At 43.7% G+C, this 23,222-nt stretch overlaps 1 protein-coding gene across 3 annotated transcripts in view; it reads right to left on the bottom strand.

Moving 5' to 3' along the window:
- The window catches only part of ARMC3 (armadillo repeat containing 3), a 641,613-nt gene that overhangs the window by 378,144 nt on the left and 240,247 nt on the right, over positions 1-23,222 (bottom strand). For all 3 annotated transcript variants that reach the window (XM_029588706.1, XM_029588705.1, XM_029588707.1), the window contains exons 5-6: positions 18,771-18,839; positions 18,229-18,404 (exon numbers count right to left, since the gene is read on the bottom strand). In XM_029588706.1, coding sequence (XP_029444566.1) covers positions 18,229-18,404; positions 18,771-18,839 — 245 coding nt within the window. The remainder of the gene's footprint in view (positions 1-18,228; positions 18,405-18,770; positions 18,840-23,222) is intronic.

Raw genomic sequence — 23,222 nt, forward strand, 5'->3', positions numbered from 1 at the left:
GACATTAGTTGAAAGATTGAGTGGTTGTAAGATTAAGCTTTCAACATCCAGGCTGTCAGAGATAGGGATTGAAGGTTGGGATGACGCAACCTGCCCTGGTTCTGGGTTATGAGAGTGGGTGCTGTGCCCAGGCGAATTGGCTCTGTGATCGATAGGTCGAGAAGTATGGGAAACCACATTTGTCGTGGCCAATGTGGGGCTATGAGTATCATGGACCCCTTGTCCTGTTGTAGCTTCACCAGAGTTTTGATTAGCGGTATCGTGGGATACATGTATAGAAGGCCTGAATTCCAGGGGCGAGCAAAGGCGTCCTTGGCTGGCTGGTGTTTCTGTTTGTGTAGAGAGCAGAACCTGTCCACTTTGTGATTCAAGTCTGATGCAAAGAGGTCTATTGTTGGCTGTCCCCAACATTGAAATATCCTGGTCGCTATTAAGGGATCCAGGGACCATTCGTGAGGTTGGAACTGACGACTGAGGCGATCTGCAACTACGTTGTGAATGCCCGCTAGATAAGTGGCCCGGAGAAACATGGAATGTGTCAGAGTCCAGTCCCAAATCTGTGCAGCTTCATGACAAAGGAGATTCGAGCCCGTATCTCCCTGTTTGTTCAGGTACCACATGGCAACTGTGTTGTCCGTTTGAATCAGAACAGTCTTGTGTGAAAGGCAGTCCTTGAACGCATGTAGTGCATAACGTATAGCTCGAAGTTCCAGGAAATTGATTTGAAATGTTGATTCGAGTTTTGTCCAAGTACACTGGGTTTGGAGATTGTCTATGTGAGCTCCCCAACCTAAGGTGGATGCATCTGTAGTTAGAGTTATCTGTGGAACTGGTTGTTGGAAGGGTAGGCCCTTGCACAAGTTGTCCTTGTTTACACACCAAAGGAGAGATGAACGTAACTGGTGAGTTATTTGAATTGGAGATGACAGTGGTTGAATTGCTTGTATCCATTATGATCTCAATGTCCATTGGAATATTCTCATGGCTAATCTGGTCATAGGGGTAATATGAACTGTAGAGGCCATGTGACCTAGCAGAGTTAGAAATTGATGAGCTGTTGCTTGTTTCTGCGAGCGTAGTGAGTTTGCTAATGAGGAGAGTGTTTCCGCCCGATCCTCGGGTAGGAAGGCCCTTGATAGTTTGGTGTTCAATTCTGCTCCAATGAACTGTAGTATGTGAGACGGGATGAGATGGGACTTTGGGTAATTGATTAGAAAACCCGAGTGAAGCAGATTGATTGTTCGTCTCAGAGAAGCCAGAGCTCCTTGTTGAGATTGACTTCTGATGAGCCAGTCATCCAGGTAGGGGAAAACGTGTACACTTTTCTTGTGTAATTGCGCCGCTACCACTGCTAGGCATTTTGTGAATACTCTTGACAAAGTTCCTCATGAGAGGCTTCTAGGAAAAGTAAAAAGTCATGGGATAGGTGGCGATGTCCTTTCGTGGATTGCAAACTGGCTAAAAGACAGGAAACAGAGAGTAGGATTAAATGGGCAATTTTCTCAGTGGAAGGGAGTGGACAGTGGAGTGCCTCAGGGATCTGTATTGGGACCCTTACTGTTCAATATATTTATAAATGATCTGGAAAGAAATACGACGAGTGAGATAATCAAATTTGCAGATGACACAAAATTGTTCAGAGTAGTTAAATCACAAGCAGATTGTGATAAATTGCAGGAAGACCTTGTGAGACTGGAAAATTGGGCATCCAAATGGCAGATGAAATTTAATGTGGATAAGTGCAAGGTGATGCATATAGGGAAAAATAACCCATGCTATAATTACACGATGTTGGGTTCCATATTAGGTGCTACAACCCAAGAAAGAGATCTAGGTGTCATAGTGGATAACACATTGAAATTGTCGGTGCAGTGTGCTGTGGCAGTCAAAAAAGCAAACAGAATGTTGGGAATTATTAGAAAAGGAATGGTGAATAAAACGGAAAATGTCATAATGCCTCTGTATCGCTCCATGGTGAGACCGCACCTTGAATACTGTGTACAATTCTGGTCGCCGCATCTCAAAAAAGATATAATTGCGATGGAGAAGGTACAGAGAAGGGCTACCAAAATGATAAGGGGAATGGAACAACTCCCCTATAAGGAAAGACTAAAGAGGTTAGGACTTTTCAGCTTGGAGAAAAGACGACTGAGGGGGGATATGATAGAGGTGTTTAAAATCATGAGAGGTCTAGAACGGGTATATGTGAATCGGTTATTTACTCTTTCGGATAGTAGAAAGACCAGGGGGCACTCCATGAAGTTAGCATGGGGCACATTTAAAACTAATCGGAGAAAGTTCTTTTTTACTCAACGCACAATTAAACTCTGGAATTTGTTGCCAGAGAATGTGGTTAGTGCAGTTAGTATAGCTGTGTTTAAAAAAGGATTGGATAAGTTCTTGGAGGAGAAGTCCATTACCTGCTATTAAGTTCACTTAGAGAATAGCCACTGCCATTAGCAATGGTTACATGGAATAGACTTAGTTTTTGGGTACTTGCCAGGTTCTTATGGCCTGGATTGGCCACTGTTGGAAACAAGATGCTGGGCTTGATGGACCCTTGGTCTGACCCAGTATGGCATTTTCTTATGTTCTTATGTTCTGGGTGCTGAAGCAAGTCTGAATGGTAGAACCCTGTATTGGAAATGCTGCTGACCAACCAGGAAATGCAGATACATGCGATGAGGAGGGAATATTGGAATGTGAGCGTAAGCGTCTTGTAGATCCAGAGAACAGAGCCAGTCTCCTGTCTGAAGAAGGGGAAGCATGGTGCCTAAAGAGACCATCCTGAATTTCTCTTTCTGTAGAAATTTCTTGAGATTTCTGAGTTCTAGGATGGGATGTAGGCCTCCTGTTTTCTTTGGAATGAGGAAATAACAGGAGTAGAATCCTCTGCCCTGCTGAGGCCGGGGTACCGGTTCCACAGCTCTGGCTCTCAGAAGGGTGGATAATTCTGCTTGCAAAAGAGTGATATGATTTTTGTTTATCCAAAGAGACTCTGAAGGAGGGTCTTTTGGAATTGAAAGGAAATTGAGTTGATAACCTCGTGATATTATGGAGAGTACCCATTGGTCTGTTGTTATCTGTAAACAATAAGAACATAATAACATGCCATACTGGGTCAGACCAAGGGTCCATCAAGCCCAGCATCCTGTTTCCAATAGTGGCCAATCCAGGCCATAAGACCCTGGCAAGTACCCAAAAACTAAGTATATTCCATGTTACCGTTACTAGTAATAGCGGTGGTTATTATCTAAGTCATCTTAATTAATAGCAGGTAATGGACTTCTCCTCCAAGAACGTATCCAATCCTTTTTTAAACACAGCTATACTAACTGTACTAACCACATCCTCTGGCAACAAATTCCAGAGTTTAATTGTGCGTTGAGTGAAAAAGAACTTTCTCTGATTAGTTTTAAATGTGCCACATGTTAACTTCATGGAGTGCCCCCTAGTCTTTCTATTATCCGAAAGAGTAAAAAACCGATTCACATCTACTCGTTCTAGACCTCTCATGATTTTAAATACCTCTATCATATCCCCCCTCAGCCGTAATAGAAGGAGACTCGATCTCCTACTGGTATCTATTTATTTATTTATTTATTTATCACTTTTATATACCGAGGTTCAGGTAACAAAGTTACTAATCACTTCGGTTTACATTCCAACAATAACTATGACAGAATATTGTCTTACAATGAACAGGGTAAATAAAACTTGGATACAAAAAACTTGGTAAACAATGTGTATTATAGAGGGGACTGGACTGTTTGGGTTGGTATGGTTGGGTTGGGGTTGTGGAGATGGCTGCTGTTCTCTGGCGTTGTCTCAAAAACCTGCAGTTGGTCCTGTTTGGGCTGGTGGTTGAGGCCTAGCAGTTCTAGGTTGCCTGGGCTGAGATCTTTGTTGTGGTCGGGAAGATCTGCCCCTAGGTGCCAGTGGGTAATACCTTCTTGGCCTGTAGTATGGTTTTCTGGTATCCTTTCTTGGTTGACGATGGGACGCTGAAGAAGAGTCTTGTGGGACAGCAGATAACTGACGCAGTGTCAATGTATGCTCTTTAAGTTTCTAAGTTTCTTTAAGTATCGAAGATGTCGTATGCAGCACGAACCTCATGTTTTCCAGCTTCTAGTCCTTTATGGACAATTGCATTAGCTGCATCCTGAACCTTTGATCCAAAAAGTTGTCACCCACTCAAGGCAAGTCCACCAACTTATCTTGTACCTCAGGCCTAAGGTCAGAGGCTTTCAACCAGGCCCAATGGCGTGCACTGATTCCCGAAGCTGCAACTTTTGAAGAAGTTTCAAAGCTGTAGTATGCAGCACGAACCTCATGTTTTCCAGCTCCTAGTCCTTTATGGACAATTGCATTAGCTGCATCCTGGTATTGCTGAGGTAGGGAATCAGTGAGCTGCTGCATTTGTTTCCAGAGATTCCTCTGGTATTGCGTCATGTAAAGTTGGTAAGACGCTATCCTAGAGTTAAGCATTGGTCCTTGGAAGACTTTTCTTCCTAGAGAGTCTAGGAATCGATGATCCTTCCCTGGTAGTGTAGACAAATGAGGTCATACTCTTTTAGATTTTTTCTGAGCCAACTCGACCACTACTGACTGTGGTAGTTGTGCCCTTTGATAACCAGGGATAGATATGTACTAGATATGTGGTGTCCATTCTTCTATTGACAGGCGGAACTGAACATGGATGTACCCATAATCTATGTTGTAATTCTACCAGGACCTCGTGAATAGGAATGGCTAGGACGTCTTTGGGGGAATCCACAAATTGAAGAACTTCTAATGTTTGTTGCCTTGTATCCTCCTCAGACACTAATTTAAAAGGGATTGTGTCTGCCATATCTTTTATGAAGGTGGTGAAGGATAAGTCTTCCAGTGGAGACTTTTTTCTTCCTTCAGGAGGAGATGGTTCAGACATAAAACTTTCCGATGATGAATCTGTGTTTCTATCCTCCCAGGAGTCATATGGTGCATGTTTGAAAGGAGAAGTAGGAGAAGACCTCGGTGTATTGATGGAACCACTGGTCTGAAGAGTCCTGAAGATCCTGGTTGAGGTTCATTGAGTGGGGTCTGACCAAACGTATCTCCTATACCTGCTGGCTTAGTAGGAATAGGCTGTGATGGCAAAGCACCGATGAGTCAACAATACAGAATTAGAAGCCAAATGTCCGATCTGGATTCTTTATTAGTAAGAGACAGAAATCTTTGAACAAGCCCGACTCAGGCCGAGTTTCGCTCTCTTACAATGGGGCTGCATCAGGGGCTACAACATACAAATCATATAGCCCGATTTGAGACAGTTATCTCGCTATATGATTCGGCCGAATCATATAGCGATTCCAATGCGGCAACTTCATTTATTTTTGGTCCCGATTTAAGACAGTTATCTCGACTTGACATTTTCTTTTATTTTAAGAATACTCTTTATGTGTTTTAATTTTTTAGCAACATGGTTCGAACTGAGATAGAGTTTTTTTCAACAATACATGGTTTAAAATATCTTGCAGCATGGATTAATCATTTGTGCGACCACGGCAGAAATACAAAGCAGATTAGTGTGACACATTTACATCAAGATTAATACATTCTAAGTAATCTTTTAAACAAACAGCTGTTTTTTAAGTTGTGTTTTTTGCGATTCATTTTTTCAAGTTGTGTCATTCTTTTAAGTTGTGTCATTCGCGATTCATTTTTAATTTTCAATAGAAGGTGGTGTTTTGTATGACTATGTGAATTAAGAATTCTGCCAGTGTCATTTTTATGATGACAAGACCGTGATCAGATCAGGCAAGCGGGATTTTATGTGCATTTCAAAGAAATGTTTGTTTTTTAACAACATGGATACAGTAAATTTTGGGTTTGATCAAATATTTCAGTATGCAAATAAAAATAGTTATTCAAGAATAGAACAAAGAGAGGGAAAAGGATCAAAGTCCAATGAATACCATCAAACCCAAATAATGACAAATGACAATATCATTTGGATTTTCAATCTGCAGCCTCTCGCCTCACAATGGGCCGCAAGCTTCAATCAGCTTACAAAGCAGAATGTGAAATTCAATCATTTATTGTCATTTGTTCATCCCAGTTAATAACTTTATTTAAATATGTAATATTCTTATCCAAAAATCTTTTTTCAAATCACCCTAAAAAAGGTATATCCGTCAATGTAAAGCAAAAACTCATAATGCTTCTCACCACGTTAAAAACTTGTAACAACAAATGTTGAAAAAAGGAATACTTAGCCAGTTCAACATGAAGTTTAGATTAGAGTGCTCCCGACATGAATCATGTTTCGATTGCAGAAAACAATCTTCATCAGGGGAAATTTCTCAAAGTTAGTTAATCAGAACGGCCAATATTCTTCAATATCTTTAAAAACAAACAAACATATTTAGACAGTGCACATCATCAGAGTTGTACAAACCCACAAAATCACAGCATATTATCTCGCCAGGAAATAATTCAAAAAGAATTATATCAACGTCACAAAAAAGACTTACCCGGACAAACACTGTCTCACTCCACACTTTCAAATATGGCGCCAAAGCGTCTCTAAAGGCATCATCATCTAACTAACATTTAAATCCCACTTCCGATGACTACGTCACCGGACATCCTCTAAAAAACGCCAAAGACTGAAAACTACAAGACCCATGCTACATCAAATCCAAAAAATCAGGTGCTTCGTTTGCTTGTCACAGCCCTTCTTCTGCTGTCGTCACCAGAACTCATATCAAAGAAAGTAAATCTTATCTTAATGGACCCACACTATGAACAACTCAAAAAACTCAAAAAACAAACCAATCGATTTCTCTGTTTAAGCCCTTAGGGGTAACAGTGTCAAAATAATAGATCCATTTCTGTTCCCTACGCAAAAGATAATTGTCAAAATCCCCCCCTCTATTGCTAGGTATCAATTGTTCAATAACCGCAAAACGTAATGTTTCAAAAGAGTGACAAAACTGTAAACAGTGTTGCACTACCGGCGCTTCTGTGCGTTGACGCATAAGAGCACTTTTATGTTCAATTATACGAGTTTTTAAAGTACGTTTAGTTTTGCCAATGTATAGTTCTTTGGCCATGGCAAGTTTAAGTTTGGCCATGGCAAGTTTAAGTTTAGATCAGACACAGATTGCCAGTCGAAGGGTGTTGTGTATGGGCTATGATGCCCATGTCCTTTACTATACATTGGCAAAACTAAACGTACTTTAAAAACTCGTATAATTGAACATAAAAGTGCTTTTATGCGTCAACGCACAAAAGCGCCGGTAGTGCAACACTGTTTACAGTTTTGTCACTCTTTTGAAACATTACGTTTTGCGGTTATTGAACAATTGATACCTAGCAATAGAGGGGGGGATTTTGACAATTATCTTTTGCGTAGGGAACAGAAATGGATCTATTATTTTGACACTGTTACCCCTAAGGGCTTAAACATAGAAATCGATTGGTTTGTTTTTTGAGTTTTTTGAGTTGTTCATAGTGTGGGTCCATTAAGATAAGATTTACTTTCTTTGATATGAGTTCTGGTGACGACAGCAGAAGAAGGGCTGTGACAAGCAAACAAAGCACCTGATTTTTTGGATTTGATGTAGCATGGGTCTTGTAGTTTTTCAGTCTTTGGCGTTTTTTAGAGGATGTCCGGTGACGTAGTCATCGGAAGTGGGATTTAAATGTTAGTTAGATGATGATGCCTTTAGAGACGCTTTGGCGCCATATTTGAAAGTGTGGAGTGAGACAGTGTTTGTCCGGGTAAGTCTTTTTTGTGACGTTGATATAATTCTTTTTGAATTATTTCCTGGCGAGATAATATGCTGTGATTTTGTGGGTTTGTACAACTCTGATGATGTGCACTGTCTAAATATGTTTGTTTGTTTTTAAGATATTGAAGAATATTGGCCGTTCTGATTAACTAACTTTGAGAAATTTCCCCTGATGAAGATTGTTTTCTGCAATCGAAACATGATTCATGTCGGGAGCACTCTAATCTAAACTTCATGTTGAACTGGCTAAGTATTCCTTTTTTCAACATTTGTTGTTACAAGTTTTTAACGTGGTGAGAAGCATTATGGGGTGGATTTTAAAAAGCATTTACTCGAGCAAAACTGGTTTTTGCTCGAGTAAATACACTTTACTCAAGTAAGTGGGCTTTTCAAAATTGCTACAATATATGCCATTGAATTGTCCATAGGATTTACTCAAGTAAGTGCACTTTACTCGAGTAAATAGCTTTTGAAAATTGCTACGATAGTATGTCACATTTACATGCGTAACTCCTTTGAAAATGACCCCCTATGAGTTTTTGCTTTACATTGACGGATATACCTTTTTTAGGGTGATTTGAAAAAAGATTTTTGGATAAGAATATTACATATTTAAATAAAGTTATTAACTGGGATGAACAAATGACAATAAATGATTGAATTTCACATTCTGCTTTGTAAGCTGATTGAAGCTTGCGGCCCATTGCGAGGCGAGAGGCTGCAGATTGAAAATCCAAAGCAAATATTGTATGATATTGTCATTTGTCATTATTTGGGTTTGATGGTATTCATTGGACTTTGATCCTTTTCCCTCTCTTTGTTCTATTCTTGAATTACATTAGAGAGGAGTTTTTGTCTTTGTGGTTGAATAAAAATAGTTATGCCATCATTTTGTTTTCATCCTATTTTTTATTTATTTTTTTTTATTTTATTTAATCATTTTTTATTTTTTGCAGCATTGGAGAACAATGTTTCAAACAACACTGCGGCACACGATATTATAATTTCTCAGAGGTATATATATGTTTTTTATCAAATTAGACAATCATAGAATATTTTCAAGATTATTTTAATAATTTCAAACCTTGTGTTTATTATTATAATACAGACCATTTGATGTGCAATTTTTTTCACCCCAGACACTCAGAAACGTCTTAATGATTAAGTTGAGGTAAAGGCAATACACTTTTATTATGAACATTTGATGTTTTTGCAGATATACAGTTTCATGCATTATTTTCTATTTTACATGTTACACCACACATATATATGTTACCATTTTATATGCTTGTTTTAAATCATGTTCTTATGATTTCTATTTATTTATTAGTATGTTTTTATTTGTTTGTATATTGTAGCCCCCGATGCAGCCCCATTGTAAGAGGGCGAAACTCGGCCTGAGTCGGGCTTTTCAATGATTTCTGTCTCTTACTAATAAAGAATCCAGATCGGAAATTTGGCTTCTAATTCTGTATTGTTGCCTCCATGGCTTGGTTAGATAGCCTCCCTTGCTATTTTATCAGTCAAAGCACCGATGAGTGCATCGAGTTTTTCCATAAGCGGTTGAAAAATCGAAGCATCCAGTTATATTGGAGTCCCCGGTATGAGTACTGGCATCAGAAACGGCATCGGGGATGGTAATGGTGATAGTATCGGTACCGGTGCTGGTCCTGGCATCGGTGCCTGTCCTGTCTTCGGGGCTGGCTCCAGCATCGGTGATGGCACCGGCATTGGTACTGGCATCGGTATTGGCACCGGTATCGACAATGGTGTCAGCTTTGATGAGGGTATCGGCATCAGAGGAGTCATCGGTGTCAATGGTCGGTATTCCTGAAGTGCTTCTCGCACTGCCTGGCAGATGAATCCACTCAGTTCCTCTGGTATAGCTGATGCAGGCAGAGCAGCTATATGTGGTGGCAGTAAAGGCGTCATCGGCTCTACCACAGGGCCCTGTGGCGGCTCGATGTCCTGCACCTCTAGAGGTGGAGAACGCCTTGGTGCAGAAGGCCTCGGTGATTCTTGTAGATGAGGTCTCTTGGCTCCAGGCTGCTCCGGTGATAACAGGGCCTCTGGAATCAAAGAATGTCGATGCCGATGTTTTATATGATGTGCAGTGGCTTTTACAAGCCCAGACGTTGACTTCATCGATGCCGCAGATGGGGTCGGTGGCGACCAGTCTCCCGAGCCCTCCAGTCGATGGTTTTAAATAACCAGCTTTTTCAACGCTCCGGCCGGAGATGAATGGGTGGACGTCGACGTAGAAGGTAATAGCTAGATGTGGGAAAGGTGTTCCATCTTTTCCTGACGTGCTTTTCGACCTTTAGTGGTCATTTTCGCACATTTTGGGCACGACAAAATGTCATGGGATTGTCCCAAACAAAGCACACACTCAAGATGTGGATCAGTAATCGACATCGTTCGATTACATTTAGGACATTTTTTAAAACCTGTGGCCATGATAACTGGGACGGCCGTCGATGGTTATCTGACTAAACGTTTTATGAATTCAAATAGAGTCAGAAACAAAAATTCTACTCACCGGCCGGTGGTCGAATAGAGACCCCAATGTGGGGAATGAGAAAAGAGGGATTTTAATCTGTTTTTTAGACAAAGTTGTGTGAAGAAAATCACACAGGGCTCCTGCTCCGCGATGCTAACTGCAGAGCAGAAAAACGAAGACTGAAGGGAGATCCCTGTGGCTCGAGGGATCATGGCATGCTGGGCATGCTCAGTGGGCTCAGTGTGCCAGTCAAAAGTTTCTAGAAACTTTGTCAGAAAGTTTTCCGTGATAGGGCTCCATCAGTGACATCACCCATATGTGAGGACTAGCATCCTGCTTGTCCTGGGATAAAACATCCTTCTTCTTCGGTTAACAAGTATGGATCTCACCTGAGAAAAATCAGAGGATGACTAGAGAACTGAACTAGATAAGTGAAAAAGACTTGTCTGGGCCATGCTGGAGCTATGAGGATCAGACAGGCCTGGTCCTTCAGTGCTTTTTGCACAGTTCTGGATATCAGGGGAATCAGTACTTGAGCTCTGCATTCCAGTCGAGCAGAAAAGCATCTTGCACAGATCTGAGTTTGCTGGGAAGAATGGAGCAAAATATTTCAAGTTTTCTGTTTTGTTCTGATGCAAATAGGTCGATTGCTTGAATTCCCCAGAAACTGAACAATCTGTTGGCTGTGGATTGTTGAAGGGACCATTTGTGTGGATGAAAAATTCTGCTGAGGTGATCTACCAATGTGTTGTCTGGGAAAGTAGATCACTTGCAGTATAGCTTGATGTCTGGAAGTCCATGCCCAGATTTACAGTATATTGCTTCTTGCAAAGAGTCCAAGATCCCATGCCTCCTTGTTTGTTCACATAGAACATGATAATTTGATTGTCTGTTTGGACAAGAATGTTCTTTCCTTGAAGGGAACAAGTAAAAGTTGTTAGAGCATACCTTATAACTATCAGTTTGAGAACATTAATTTTAAATTGTTTCTTCAAGAACTACCATGTCCTTTGAGTTGAATTTGAAGGTCCTTCCAACTCTTTCTGGAGGCATCAGTTAGTAAGGTTAGTTGGTGAGAAGCTTGATGCAACGGCGCACTTTCCTTTAAAACAAAGGGGTCTAGCCACCAACTCAATTTCTGCTTCATTTCTGTTGACATCTGTACTTTGGCTTTTAGGGGCTGAGTTAGCTGGTCCCATTGGAAATGAAAGCCCCACTGTAGGTGACATATGTATAGGTGGGTCAGCAAGACTACCTCGATTGCTGCTGCCAGCACTTTTCTGGCAGATGACTGACCTGTGTATAACAATCCTGGCTGCTAGGCAGCTCCCCCCCCCCCCCTCCAACCAGCAGAGATCTTCATGGAGCCATGCTCTCCCCATTCTAGGCAACTCCTTGATGGCTCCATGATGCAGCAAAGCTAGCCCTAATTAATCATGCCTCTCCCACAATTCAGGACCTCATCAACGAGTCACTTCTGTTCCTTTCTTTGACCCACCTTGCTTTGCTACTGAGTGGCCCTTGTGGCCTTCATGTTTTGCATTGCCTTGTGGCCTCCTTGGCATTCTTGCTTTTCCTCATGGTCTTTGGGCCTTCTAGTCTTGCCTCACAGCCTGTTTAGGCCTCCTTGTTTGTTGCCTGTCTTATGTATCTTGTTTGGCCTTGATTCCTAATTTCCTGTTTGTGTTTTCCATGTCCTGTTCTTGTGCTTCTGTTCCTGTCCTGTCCTTGTCTTGTCTAGGCCTCCTGTTCCTAGTAGTTTCTAGTAGTTCTCCCAGTGGCTCCCCCCCACCCCCGAATTCCCACGGGGCTTCCAGTAGCCTCCTGTATCTTGAGTAGGCCTCTTTTGAGCCTGTCCTCTGAATGTTCCTGCTCTCTGTCCATGTCTGCCTGCACTCTGCCATGTACCTCTGCTCCTGTTTGCTCTATCCGTGCAATGTACCTATTTATCTTGTTCCTGCCTTGATGTGCTACCCTATGTCTTTCTTGACTCTCCTTGCTCCTGCCTTGCCTAGTCTTGTCTTGTTTCTGTTTGTCCAACCTTCCCTAGTCTTGTTTCCGCACCACCCTGCTTTGTGCCTATTTACTTCATTCCTGCCTGTATGTTCTTTCCCTGTTCCTGCCTTGTCCTTCTGTTCTCCTGCCTTGTCCTTCTGTTCTCCTGCCTTATCTTGCCTTCCCAATTAGTCTTCCTCTGATCTTTCTTTCCTGACTCAGAATGCCTCTGACCCTTAATCCTCGTTTGTCTTATGCCTGCTTCGACTGTGTGCCTGGCCTCTGAACTTGCCTGACTGTTGCCAGCCCTGACCCTAGTCCACCATGAACCATGGCAAGACATTCCTGCCTGCCATCTGAACCTGCGTGCTCAACCCAAGGGGGAGATGGCTGGCCAGGTAGAAGACCTTGCCCTGCCCTGCCATGAAGCCCTGTTCTGCTTCTGTAGGGGGAATTCTCAGACTCGGCCGCCAGCCCCTGAAACTGTGTTCAACAGACTGTAAGCCAATGCCTGGAGACTTGGAGCTTGAGCTGAAGGAAGGAAAACTCTCTCCTGCAAAAAATATATCCATGCCCCAATGAACTTGGTTTTCTGAGATGGAATCAGAGCCGATTCTCAAAATTCACAAGGAATCCAAGCAACTGTAAGAGACATATCAATTTTTTCATGGAGATTAGAACTGCTTCCTAGGAATTCACTGCCATAAGCCAGTCATCTAGGTAAGGAAAGACTTGGATGCCCCTATAGTATAGATGCACCTCTTTTACTACAACTAGGCATTTGGTAAAGACTCTCAGTGCCAAAGGGGAGCACCTTGTATTGATAATGAGAACTATCCACCATAAACTGTAGGCTGGCCAATGGAAAGGGTGGGTGGAAATATGAGCATAAGCATCTTTTAGATTAAAGTGCACATCCACTCCCCTTTCTGGATGAAGGGAAGGATTGTGTGAAGGGAATTTATCCTGGAGTATATGTTTGTTCAGGCTTGGAGACAAGGAAATCCCTGGCCATGTGAATGGGGAAGAACCAGTTCTATTGCCTGCTGTTTGAGGAGTGACTCAACTTCCAGGCAGAGCTGCGTTGAGTGAGATGGATCCAAACTGAAAGCTGAGTGGTGAGGACATGCAGGAAGCCAGAAGAAACGAAAGCGATATCTGGACTCCACAATCTTGAGAACCAAGTGGTCTTTGGTGATCTTGCACCATTCTTCCAGGTAGTAGTGGATTCTCCCCCCTACCAGAGAGGATAATTGTTGGATCTGAAGATTGATCAAAAACTTTTATGCTACTTTAGGTTGACAGCAATGTTGGATTTAAGATTTTGTGCCACTAGGCACTAATGGTGCTGTGATGCCCCTTTCTCCCCCCTCCCCCCGGTAAGGTCAGACAATAGAGAATAGGTCTAAGGCACAGCCCTGGTGGCAGTTCAGGGGTAGATTCTGTGAGAAAAATTTGAAAACTATCAAGTACATTGATACACATTTCCATCATTTATATTACATTATAAACCTTACTTCTGTTTGTATAATTTATTTTCCTTTAATCGGGTAAGGAAAAGTAATATAAAATATCAGTACAAGGAGGAGATCTCAGGGATGGAGAGAGGAGGAGGCGAAGGTGAGAGAACAAAAATTGGAGTGAGAAGGAGAGAGGACCTGAGATGAGAGATGGGGAAGACTGAGATGGCAGGGTAGAAATCAGGAATTTCGGATTGGATAATAGGAAGGAGAGGGTGGGAAGTTCTGAGATTGAGGAGGAGGAAGAAGTAGGAGGGATTGAAGGTGGTTTCCAGGATCTGAAGAGAAAGGAGAAGTAGGACGGTTCCTGGCCCTGAGGGACAGAATGCAAGTACAAAGGAGAGAGGATCTGACTTATGGTGGGGGTGGGAGTGGCAGGTGAAGATGTAGCAGGTGTCCCTACCGTGCTGTGGTCCTGCTGCCCTTTGCATCCCCTCTCTAACCTGTCACCCAATCTGACATAGACACAAACACACACACCCAGCACAACCTCTTTTCTCTCAAAACAAAAAAAGTGCCTCCCTCCCACATTGCCCTCTCTCTCTCTCAAAGATACAAGACCCTCAGCTAATCCCCCCTTATCCCCCAGTGATCCCTCACCCAATCTCCTCTAACCTCTCCAAATGATCCCCTTTGCGTTGTCTGCTCCAGGCTTATCCTCTGCCATCATGTTCCCTGCATGCTGAGTGGGAGGGGAGGGGATGGATCAGGAAGCAGAGGGTTGTTCTCTGCAAGTGAGGTTCACCACTGTTAGAAGGCAGTAAATCTTGAGCCAGCCTGCTGCCCTCCCTAGATTTTTGCTACCCTAGGCAACGGTCTAGAGTGCCTATTGACAAATCCAGGCCTAGTTGACGGTGAACGCGAGTTGGAAGTTGTTGTTGCTATTGCAGAAGTAGGGACGGCATCTAATAGTGCTCAATTTGCAGTAAGGGGCAGCTCTAGAAATAAAGTATTTTAAAAGCATAGAATGGACATCGTGCAGAAGACTGCTGTTCCAGTTCCATGGAGAGGGACTGCACTGTGACATGTTTTTCTTTAATCGGAACCACTGTTTCTCTCAACACATCTCCAAAGATGTTATCATCATGGCAGGGTACATCTGCTAACTTTTCTTGGTCATCGTCGCATAGGGTACTGGCTCTCATCCAGGCCATGCGGCGAAATACAAGAGTTCAATGAGGAATGTGAGGTGGTATTGAACGACTCATAAACTAAACAAAGAAAATGGAGTATACACTGCTCAGCATCTAATAGTGACTGAGGATATGCAATTCCACTATCATTGGTCAGAAGAAATGGCTTCAGTTTTTGACACAGTTCTGCAAGTACTAAAGCATATATTTTTATTTTATTTATTTATTTATTAGCTTTTATATATCGACATTTGTGGGTACATCATGCTGGTTTACAATATAACTGAAGGAGGAAATTACAAAAAACCAGGGTGGGGGAAGAGGGAGCAGATAGGAAGAGAGAAGGGGCGTGAGAAGAGAGGGAAAAACAGGAAGAGGAAAAAAGGAACAGTACCTGATGGAAAATAACAGAAGAACATAATAAGTAGCATTGCAAATTATATACAAATGATGATCATTAATCCAGGGATTAAGCATTGAGCTTTGAAACATCTTTTTGCCAAAGTTGACCAGCAGCCTGGGATCTTTCCCTGCTGTTATATTTCAATATATTCCAGCTTTCTTTGTTCATTTAAGAGCTGATTCTACCATTAAATAGAAACATAGAAACATAGAAATGACGGCAGAAGAAGACCAAATGGCCCATCCAGTCTGCCCAGCAAGCTTCCACACTTTTTTTCTTTTCTCTCTCATACTTATCTGTTACTCTTGGCCTTTAGTAATCGTTTGGTTCTATTTCCCTACCACCCCCGCCATTAATGTAACCTTTTGGTTCTATTTCCCTTTCACCCCCGCAATTAATGTAGAGAGCAGTGCTTGGCTGCTTCTAAGTGAAGAATCTAGCTTAATTGGTTAGGGGTAGTAACCGCCGCAATAAGCAAGCTACTCCCACGCTTATTTGTTTACCCAGCCTGTGCAATTCAGTCCTTGTTGGTTGTTATATGAATATAAATCCACTTTTCTTCATTTCCCCCTGCCGTTGAAGCAGAGAGCTTCTCTGGATATGTATTGAAAGTGAAGTATCAGGCTTAATTGATTCGGGTAGTAACCGCCATAGCAAGCAAGCTACACCCATGCTTATTTGTTTACCCAGACTGTGGAATTCAGTCCTTGTTGGTTGTTGTAGGAATATAAAAATCATCTTTTCTTCATTCCCCCTGCCATTGAAGCAGAGAGCAACACTGGATATGCATTGAAAATCATATTTTCTTCATTCCCCCTGACACTGAAGCAGGGAGCAACACTGGATATGCATTGAAAGAGAAGCATCAGGCTTGTTTGGTTTGGGGTAGTAATCGCCATAACAAGCAAGCTGCTCCCCGCATTTTTTGTGAATGCAAATCTTTTTTTTTTCACATTTCCTCTTGCCGTTGAAGCATAGAGCACTGTCGGAGTCACATTTACCGTGTGTATGTCTATTGAATAAGGGTATTATCTCCAGGTAGTAGCAGTCTTTCCCGCAAGCCTCCCTCTCTTCCTTCACATCCTCTAGACTTTATGGATCCACAGTGTTTATCCCAAACCCCTTTGAAGTCCTTCACAGTTTTAGTCTTCACCACTTCCTCTGGAAGGGCATTCCAGGCATCCACCACCATCTCCATGAAGAAATACTTCCTGACATTGGTTCTGAGCCTTCCTCCTTGGAGCTTCAAATCGTGACCCCTGATTCTGCTGATTTTTTTCCAATGGAAAAGGTTTGTTGTCTTTGGATCATTAAAACCTTTCAAGTATTTGAAAGTCTGTATCATATCATCTCTGCTCCTCCTTTCCTCCAGGGTGTATATATTTAGATTCTTCAATCTCTCCTCATAAGTCATTATCCACCTTTTTGGTTGCCCTTCTCTGGACCGCCTCCATCCTATCTCTGTCCCTTCGGAGATATGGTCTTCAGAACTGAGCACAGTACTCCAGGTGAGGCCTCACCAAGGCCCTGTACAAGGGGATAATCACTTCCCTTTTTTTACTCGATATTCCTCTCTCTGTGTAGCCCAGCATTCTTCTGGCTTTAGCTATCGCCTTGTCACATTGTTTCCCCGACTTCAGATTGTTTGACACTATCACCCCAAGGTCTCTCTCCTGCTCCGTACACATCAGCCCTTCACCCCCCATCGAATACAGTTCTTTTGGATTTCCGCACCCCATATGCATGGTTCTGCACTTCTTGGCATTGAATCTCAGCTGCCATATATTTCCCACTCTTCCAGCTTCTTTAAATCCCGACTCATTCTCTCCACTCCTTCCAGTGTATCCACTCTGTTGCAGATCTTAGTGTCATCCGCAAAAAGACAAACCTTACCTTCTATCGCTTCCGCTATGTCACTCACATAGATATTGAACAGGACCGGTCCCAACACCGACCCTTGCGGCACTCCGCTTAACACCGCTCTCTCTTCAGAGTAAGTTCCATTTACCATCACACATTGTCTTCTGTCCGTCAACCAGTTTGCAATGCAGGTCACCACCTCGGCACTCACTCCTAAGCTTCTCATTTTACTCACCAGCCTCTTGTGCGGGACCATATCAAAAGCTTTGCTGAAATCCAAGTAGATGACATCGAGCGCTCTATCCAGTTCCCTAGTCACCCAGTCAAAAATGTCGATCAGATTTGTCTGACAGGATCTTCCCCTAGTGAATCCATGCTGCCTCTGGTCCAGCAATTCTCCCGACTGTAGATAGTTCACTATTCTTTCTTTCAGCAGTGACTCCATTACTTTTCCCACCACCGAGGTGAGGCTAACCGGTCTATAGTTACCAGCCTTCTCTCTGCTCCCACTCTTGTGAAGCGGGACCACCACCGCTCTTCTCCAATCTCTCGGCACCACTCCCGTTTCCAGGGATCTACCTGTGAGAATTACTATATCCTGCTTGTCCTTGGAGAACTTTGCAATTTCTAATCTCTTAGGCTTCTATGCACAGCAAAGCTGAATATTCCCTGAGCTGATCCAAAAATCTTTTTGCAGAATGAGACAAATTATGTAGGCTAAATCTCTCCAGAGAATTTGAAAGAATATAGATCTTTGTGATGAGTCATGATTGGTACTAAAACAAATAAATAGGTTTCAAATTCTTTTTACCAGTCAATGAAGGCATCTAATGGCTGCTGTCTTCACCATTGTCTATGGCACAATTAGCAGACAATGTTTAAACTCTTTTGATAAGAAACTTTATCAAACAAACAAAACAAAAATTGGGTAAACATAGATGAGGTAAACATAAATAGGCTGAAAGCAAAAAGAAAATCAGAGTAACACTGAGAATTCTCTCAATTCATCAAACTTACTAAATTCAGAAAAATACTTTACCTGTACCAAGAGATTAAGGCATTCAACACAGTTCTTCTGAACATCAGGATCAGGACTATTTAACAGTCTGATAAGCGGATCTATTCCCCCATGCTCAAATATTTGTATCTTGCTGGTATACTCAATAGCCATGGATGCCAGACAAAGACTAGCAAACTCGTGAATTATTACATCTTCTGTAAGGTAGAAATGTAGTACAAATATGATCTACATGTCTTCGATCATCCTAAATACAGTATTATATTCTAGCTTTATTTTCATGTACCACATCTAACTGAAAGGCTCTAGAAACAAAGTAAATGACCTTTTACTAAAATACAAGCTGACCATACAAGGATTTGGACCTGAGAACTACATTTCTACACAAATTTTATGAGCTAAAATCTTAGATGGCATAGTCAGTCTATTTTATGTTAACTATGAACATGTTGTTCTTTGAAAAATTGATAAGCAGCGATTTGAGGGCTATAGTAACACCAAGGTCAATGGTAAAACACATTGTTTATGGTATTATTATCATAATAAAAAACATTGAAAGTTACCCTCTGGTTCCAGTAGACCAATGATTGAAGATATTATATTTAGCTTTCTCAAGAGCCTTCTTACATCACCTACAGAGAGAGAAAAATGTAATTTTCAAAGCCCTCAAAACAGCATAGATCTGGAAAATAGGAGAAAATAGGGATCATAACAAAATGGATCTCAGACTACATTTCCTTATGGACTGATTAGCCTGTAAAGATGCTAGCATTCCTGCATATTAGAATTGAGGTTGCTTAAATCTGGTATAACATAGAAACACAGAATATGACATCAGATAAGGACTAGTAGACCCCTCTAGTCTGTCCAATTTCATTCCTGCTATAATGTCATAGGTCCCAGTTAACCTCTGGCTTATCCTGTTACTACTTGCTGTGCTTTCTTTTATTCCATTACTGTTTTTGTCTCCACCACCTACACTGGGAGGCCTTCCATGTAATGACACAGTAAATCTGATGCTTCTTTGTTAATGAGCCAGTATATTTGGACCAACCAGATGCTACTGAAATAGAATAGGAAATGATTAAAGGTCAATTAATATCCTTTCCTTATCCTCCCCATACCATCTTAGACACAAACTGTAATTAAACAAAAGTCTAACAAACAACTTTCATATTAAGGTTCTGCCTTATTTAACTTTAACTTTTGGATCCACTTAAATTAAAAGAATGCTAGCTAGAAAATTAAAAATGGCCATTGTCCTATTCTTAAGGAGAAATTTATACTTTCCTATTAATTTCCTTTCCTTTACTCCTTTTAAGATAGCATAAGCCGTCTGAGGCATTTTCAAGTGCTTTATTATAGTGCAGAAAATACCAACAGTCTACTTACTCTCAGCAGCACAACTTCAGCTTAAAACATTCACATTCACAGTCTTCTCACTAGAAGCAGGCAAGCTATATTAAAGCAACTGCCTTTCCCTTCTTACTCATGGTTAAGACAGAAATGTTACAGGAGCTGCCTTCATCTGGAGTCCCTTTGGCCTATCTTGCTTCCCCTAGGGCTGTACCCTTAACCCTGTTCTCAGTGCCCTGCCCTTAGAGCTACCTGGTTGCCTTAAACATTTTAAAGTGGACCAGACCAGATGCCTGTTCCAGCAGTGGTTAAGAAAGGTTTTCAGGGATACTCCTTCACAGTTCTTCTATACTGGTCCAGAATGAGTGTGTTTATCTCCCCCTTCCAGCAGATGGGAGGCAAATTACATGACCTTTTCCTGTGACATCATCTCTATTTACATGTGGTGTAGAACAGTTAAAGCCAGTGTTCCCATGACAAAGCAATCTATAAAACTTTAAACTTATATTAAAATTTGTAACTAAAGATTTTCTAAAAAAGTTTAGAAGAGGAATCTCTTTAAAGTTTCTGAAATAAACTTTTTAACACTTCATTTTTTAAAAAAATTATCTGCTCAAAATCTAATGAATATCTGTAATCAATAAAATGTTTACCTTCCTGGGCTAGTTTCTGGACAAGTGTAGCAAGACTAAAAGAAAGAAAATTATCAGGTAAGTATAAATGTATCCTTCCTTTTTCATCTTGCTACACCAATCTAGAACGATTGGGAATTACCAAAGCCCAATTACTCTGGGTGGGATAATATTAAACTCGATCTGGGAATGTTAGCTTCGTGGACCCTTGGGCCGATCGGAACCATAGGATGGAATGCTGTGCGGGTTTGCCGCTGAGGTCCCGAACGGGAGGCGGCAGAGGCAGACTCGTAGATGGCCAGAGGAAGAAGCACGGGGCCCTATGCAACCAAGGGCTCAGGAGAGGAATGAGGTGAAAGTCAGACTGGCCTGGCGGTAGGAGATCTTCGCCCTGGAAGCCGGTACTCCCCCGAGAGAAGCTCGTAAGAGTCCGGCCGCTGGGACTTAGGAGATTCACCCTGGAAGCCGGTGTCCCCCCAGGAGGAGCCCGTAGGGACCCGGCCGCTGGGACTTAGGAGGGTCCTCGGAGATGGAGTCCTTGGGTCGTACCTCACCAGGCCAGAGTCAGGCGCCAGAGAATCACCGTCAGCCAATCCGAGTCAGGAACCAGAGAATCACCGTCAGACAATCCGAGTCAGGAACCAGAGAATCACCGTCAGACAATCCGAGTCAGGAACCAGAGAAGCACAAAGAAGACACAGGAACTCCGCAACTGGAACAGGAACAACCTGGGAACCTCGTTGCAAGGCAGGGAGATCCTGGACTGCAGGGCTTAAGTAGCCCTGTAGCGTGTGACGTCATCCAGGAGAGGATCCGGGCTTTCCCGCGCTGGTCCCTTTAAATGAAGGGCAGGGACGCGCGCGCGCGCGCGTCTAGGGGGCGGAGCCAGCCGCGGGGAAACGCCGGCGAAGAGGAGGAAGCCGGAGTGTAGTGCCCGAAGGCCCTGCAGGCCCGAGTGAGGTCGGCACGCGACGGGGACGCTGCACCCGAGGTCCCCGCAGCCCGGGAAGGGGGGAGCCCGAGGCGGAACCGCGGCAGGGTGAGCGCTGGTCCCGGGGCTGTCCCGGGATCGCAACAGTACCCCCCCCCTCCTACGCCCCCTCCCGGGGGGCCGCGGTTTGTCCGGATGTGCCACATGAAATCGGCGAAGGAGGTCCTTATCCAGAATGTGTGAGGAGGGCTCCCACGAGTTCTCTTCTGGGCCATACCCCTCCCAGGACAGGAGGTACTCCCACCGACTGCGGTTGCGGCGAACATCCAACATCTCCTTCACCGTGTACGTGTCATCCTGGTCGGTGGAGGTTAGGGAAGTCTCCGGCGGGCGAGGCCAAAACCGAGAGAGTACCAGCGGCTTGAGTAAGGACACATGGAAGACATCGTGGATCTTGAGAGTAGAGGGCAAGCGCAACCTGTAGGACACGGCCCCTATGCATTCGGCCACCGGGAAGGGTCCTATATAACGAGGTGCCAACCTCATGGAAGGAATTCGCAACTGGATGTGTTTGGTGCTGAGCCATACCCTAGTGCCGGGTAGGAAGACCGGAGCGGGTCAGCGTGATTGATCCGCGTACTTCTTGAACCGCGCTGCAGTCCTGCGGAGCTTCTCTTGGGTGGTTTGCCAGAGGCGGTGGATCTGGTTAGCCGTTAGTTGCGCCGCCGGTGAGGAGGTCATTACGGGTAAGGGCAAAGGGGGCTTAGGAACCCTTCCATAGACCACTTGGAAGGGGGCCTGTAGCGTAGCGGAGTGTTTGTGGCGATTATATGAAAACTCAGCCCATGGTAGCAGGGTGACCCAGTTGTCCTGGAGTTCTCCAACGAAGGCTCGGAGGAACGCCTTCAGAGTCCGGTTTGTTCGTTCAACCTGTCCGTTGCCCTGCGGGTGGAAAGCCGTGGTGAGATCCAACTGTACCCTGAATTTTTTGCAGAGTGCCCTCCAGTATTTTGCTGTAAATTGGGGACCCATGTCTGAGGTTATATGCAACGGTAATCCATGTAGCCGGAAGACATGACGGACGAACAGTTCAGCCAGCTCAGGAGCTGTGGGCAACTTGGCAAGTGGCACAAAATGGGCCATCTTCGAGAAGCGGTCAACAGTGACCCAAACCACCGTCTTACCCTCAGACGGGGGCAATTCTACTACAAAATCCGTAGAGATGTGAGTCCACGGTTCCGTGGGTACGGGGAGTGGCTGGAGGAGACCCCAGGGACGACCCGGTAAGGGTTTCTGCTGTGCGCACGTGGGACAAGACTGTACATATAGCCGAACATCCTCCTTCACCCGTGGCCACCAATAGAATTCTGTTAGAAGTTCAAGAGTCCGGGCAATCCCCGGGTGGCCGGCCGTCAGAGAATTGTGTGCCCATGCTAGGACCCTCTTTCTCGAGCGTGCGGGAACCACCGTCTTCCCCACTGGCCCAATCTCGGTGGCTGCCAGTTGGACCTTAGCCGGATCCAGAATGTATTGAGGGGGTTCAGAGGCATCCTCGATCTCTGTGGCGCGTGAGAGGGCATCTGCCCTCACATTCTTGGCCGCCGGTCGGTACCGAAGGGAGAAGTTGAACCGACTGAAGAAGAGGGACCAGCGTGCCTGCCGGGGGTTGAGCCTCTGAGCATGGGATAAATATTCCAAATTTTTGTGGTCCGTGTAAACGATGATTGGATGTTGAGCCCCCTCCAGCCACTGGCGCCACTCTTCAAAGGCTAGCTTAATGGCAAGTAGTTCCTTGTCCCTGATACCGTAATTCCTCTCAGCGGGTGAAAACTTACGAGAGAAGTATGAACATGGCCGTGATCTACCGTCCTTGGAGACCTGGGCCAGGACAACCCCAACTGCCACATTGGAGGCATCTACCTCCACTATGAATGGGCGTAGGGGATCTGGATGTCGGAGGCAGGTGTCCTGAAGGAAAGCCTCCTTAAGATCCTGGAAGGCCTGTATGGCGGTTGGGGTCCACCTTCGTGCATCGGCACCCTTGCGAGTGAGGGCTGTTAGAGGCGCCACCAGGCTGGAATAATGTGGGATAAACT

Source organism: Rhinatrema bivittatum, chromosome 2, assembly GCF_901001135.1.
Source record: "Rhinatrema bivittatum chromosome 2, aRhiBiv1.1, whole genome shotgun sequence".
Classification (NCBI taxonomy): domain Eukaryota; kingdom Metazoa; phylum Chordata; class Amphibia; order Gymnophiona; family Rhinatrematidae; genus Rhinatrema; species Rhinatrema bivittatum.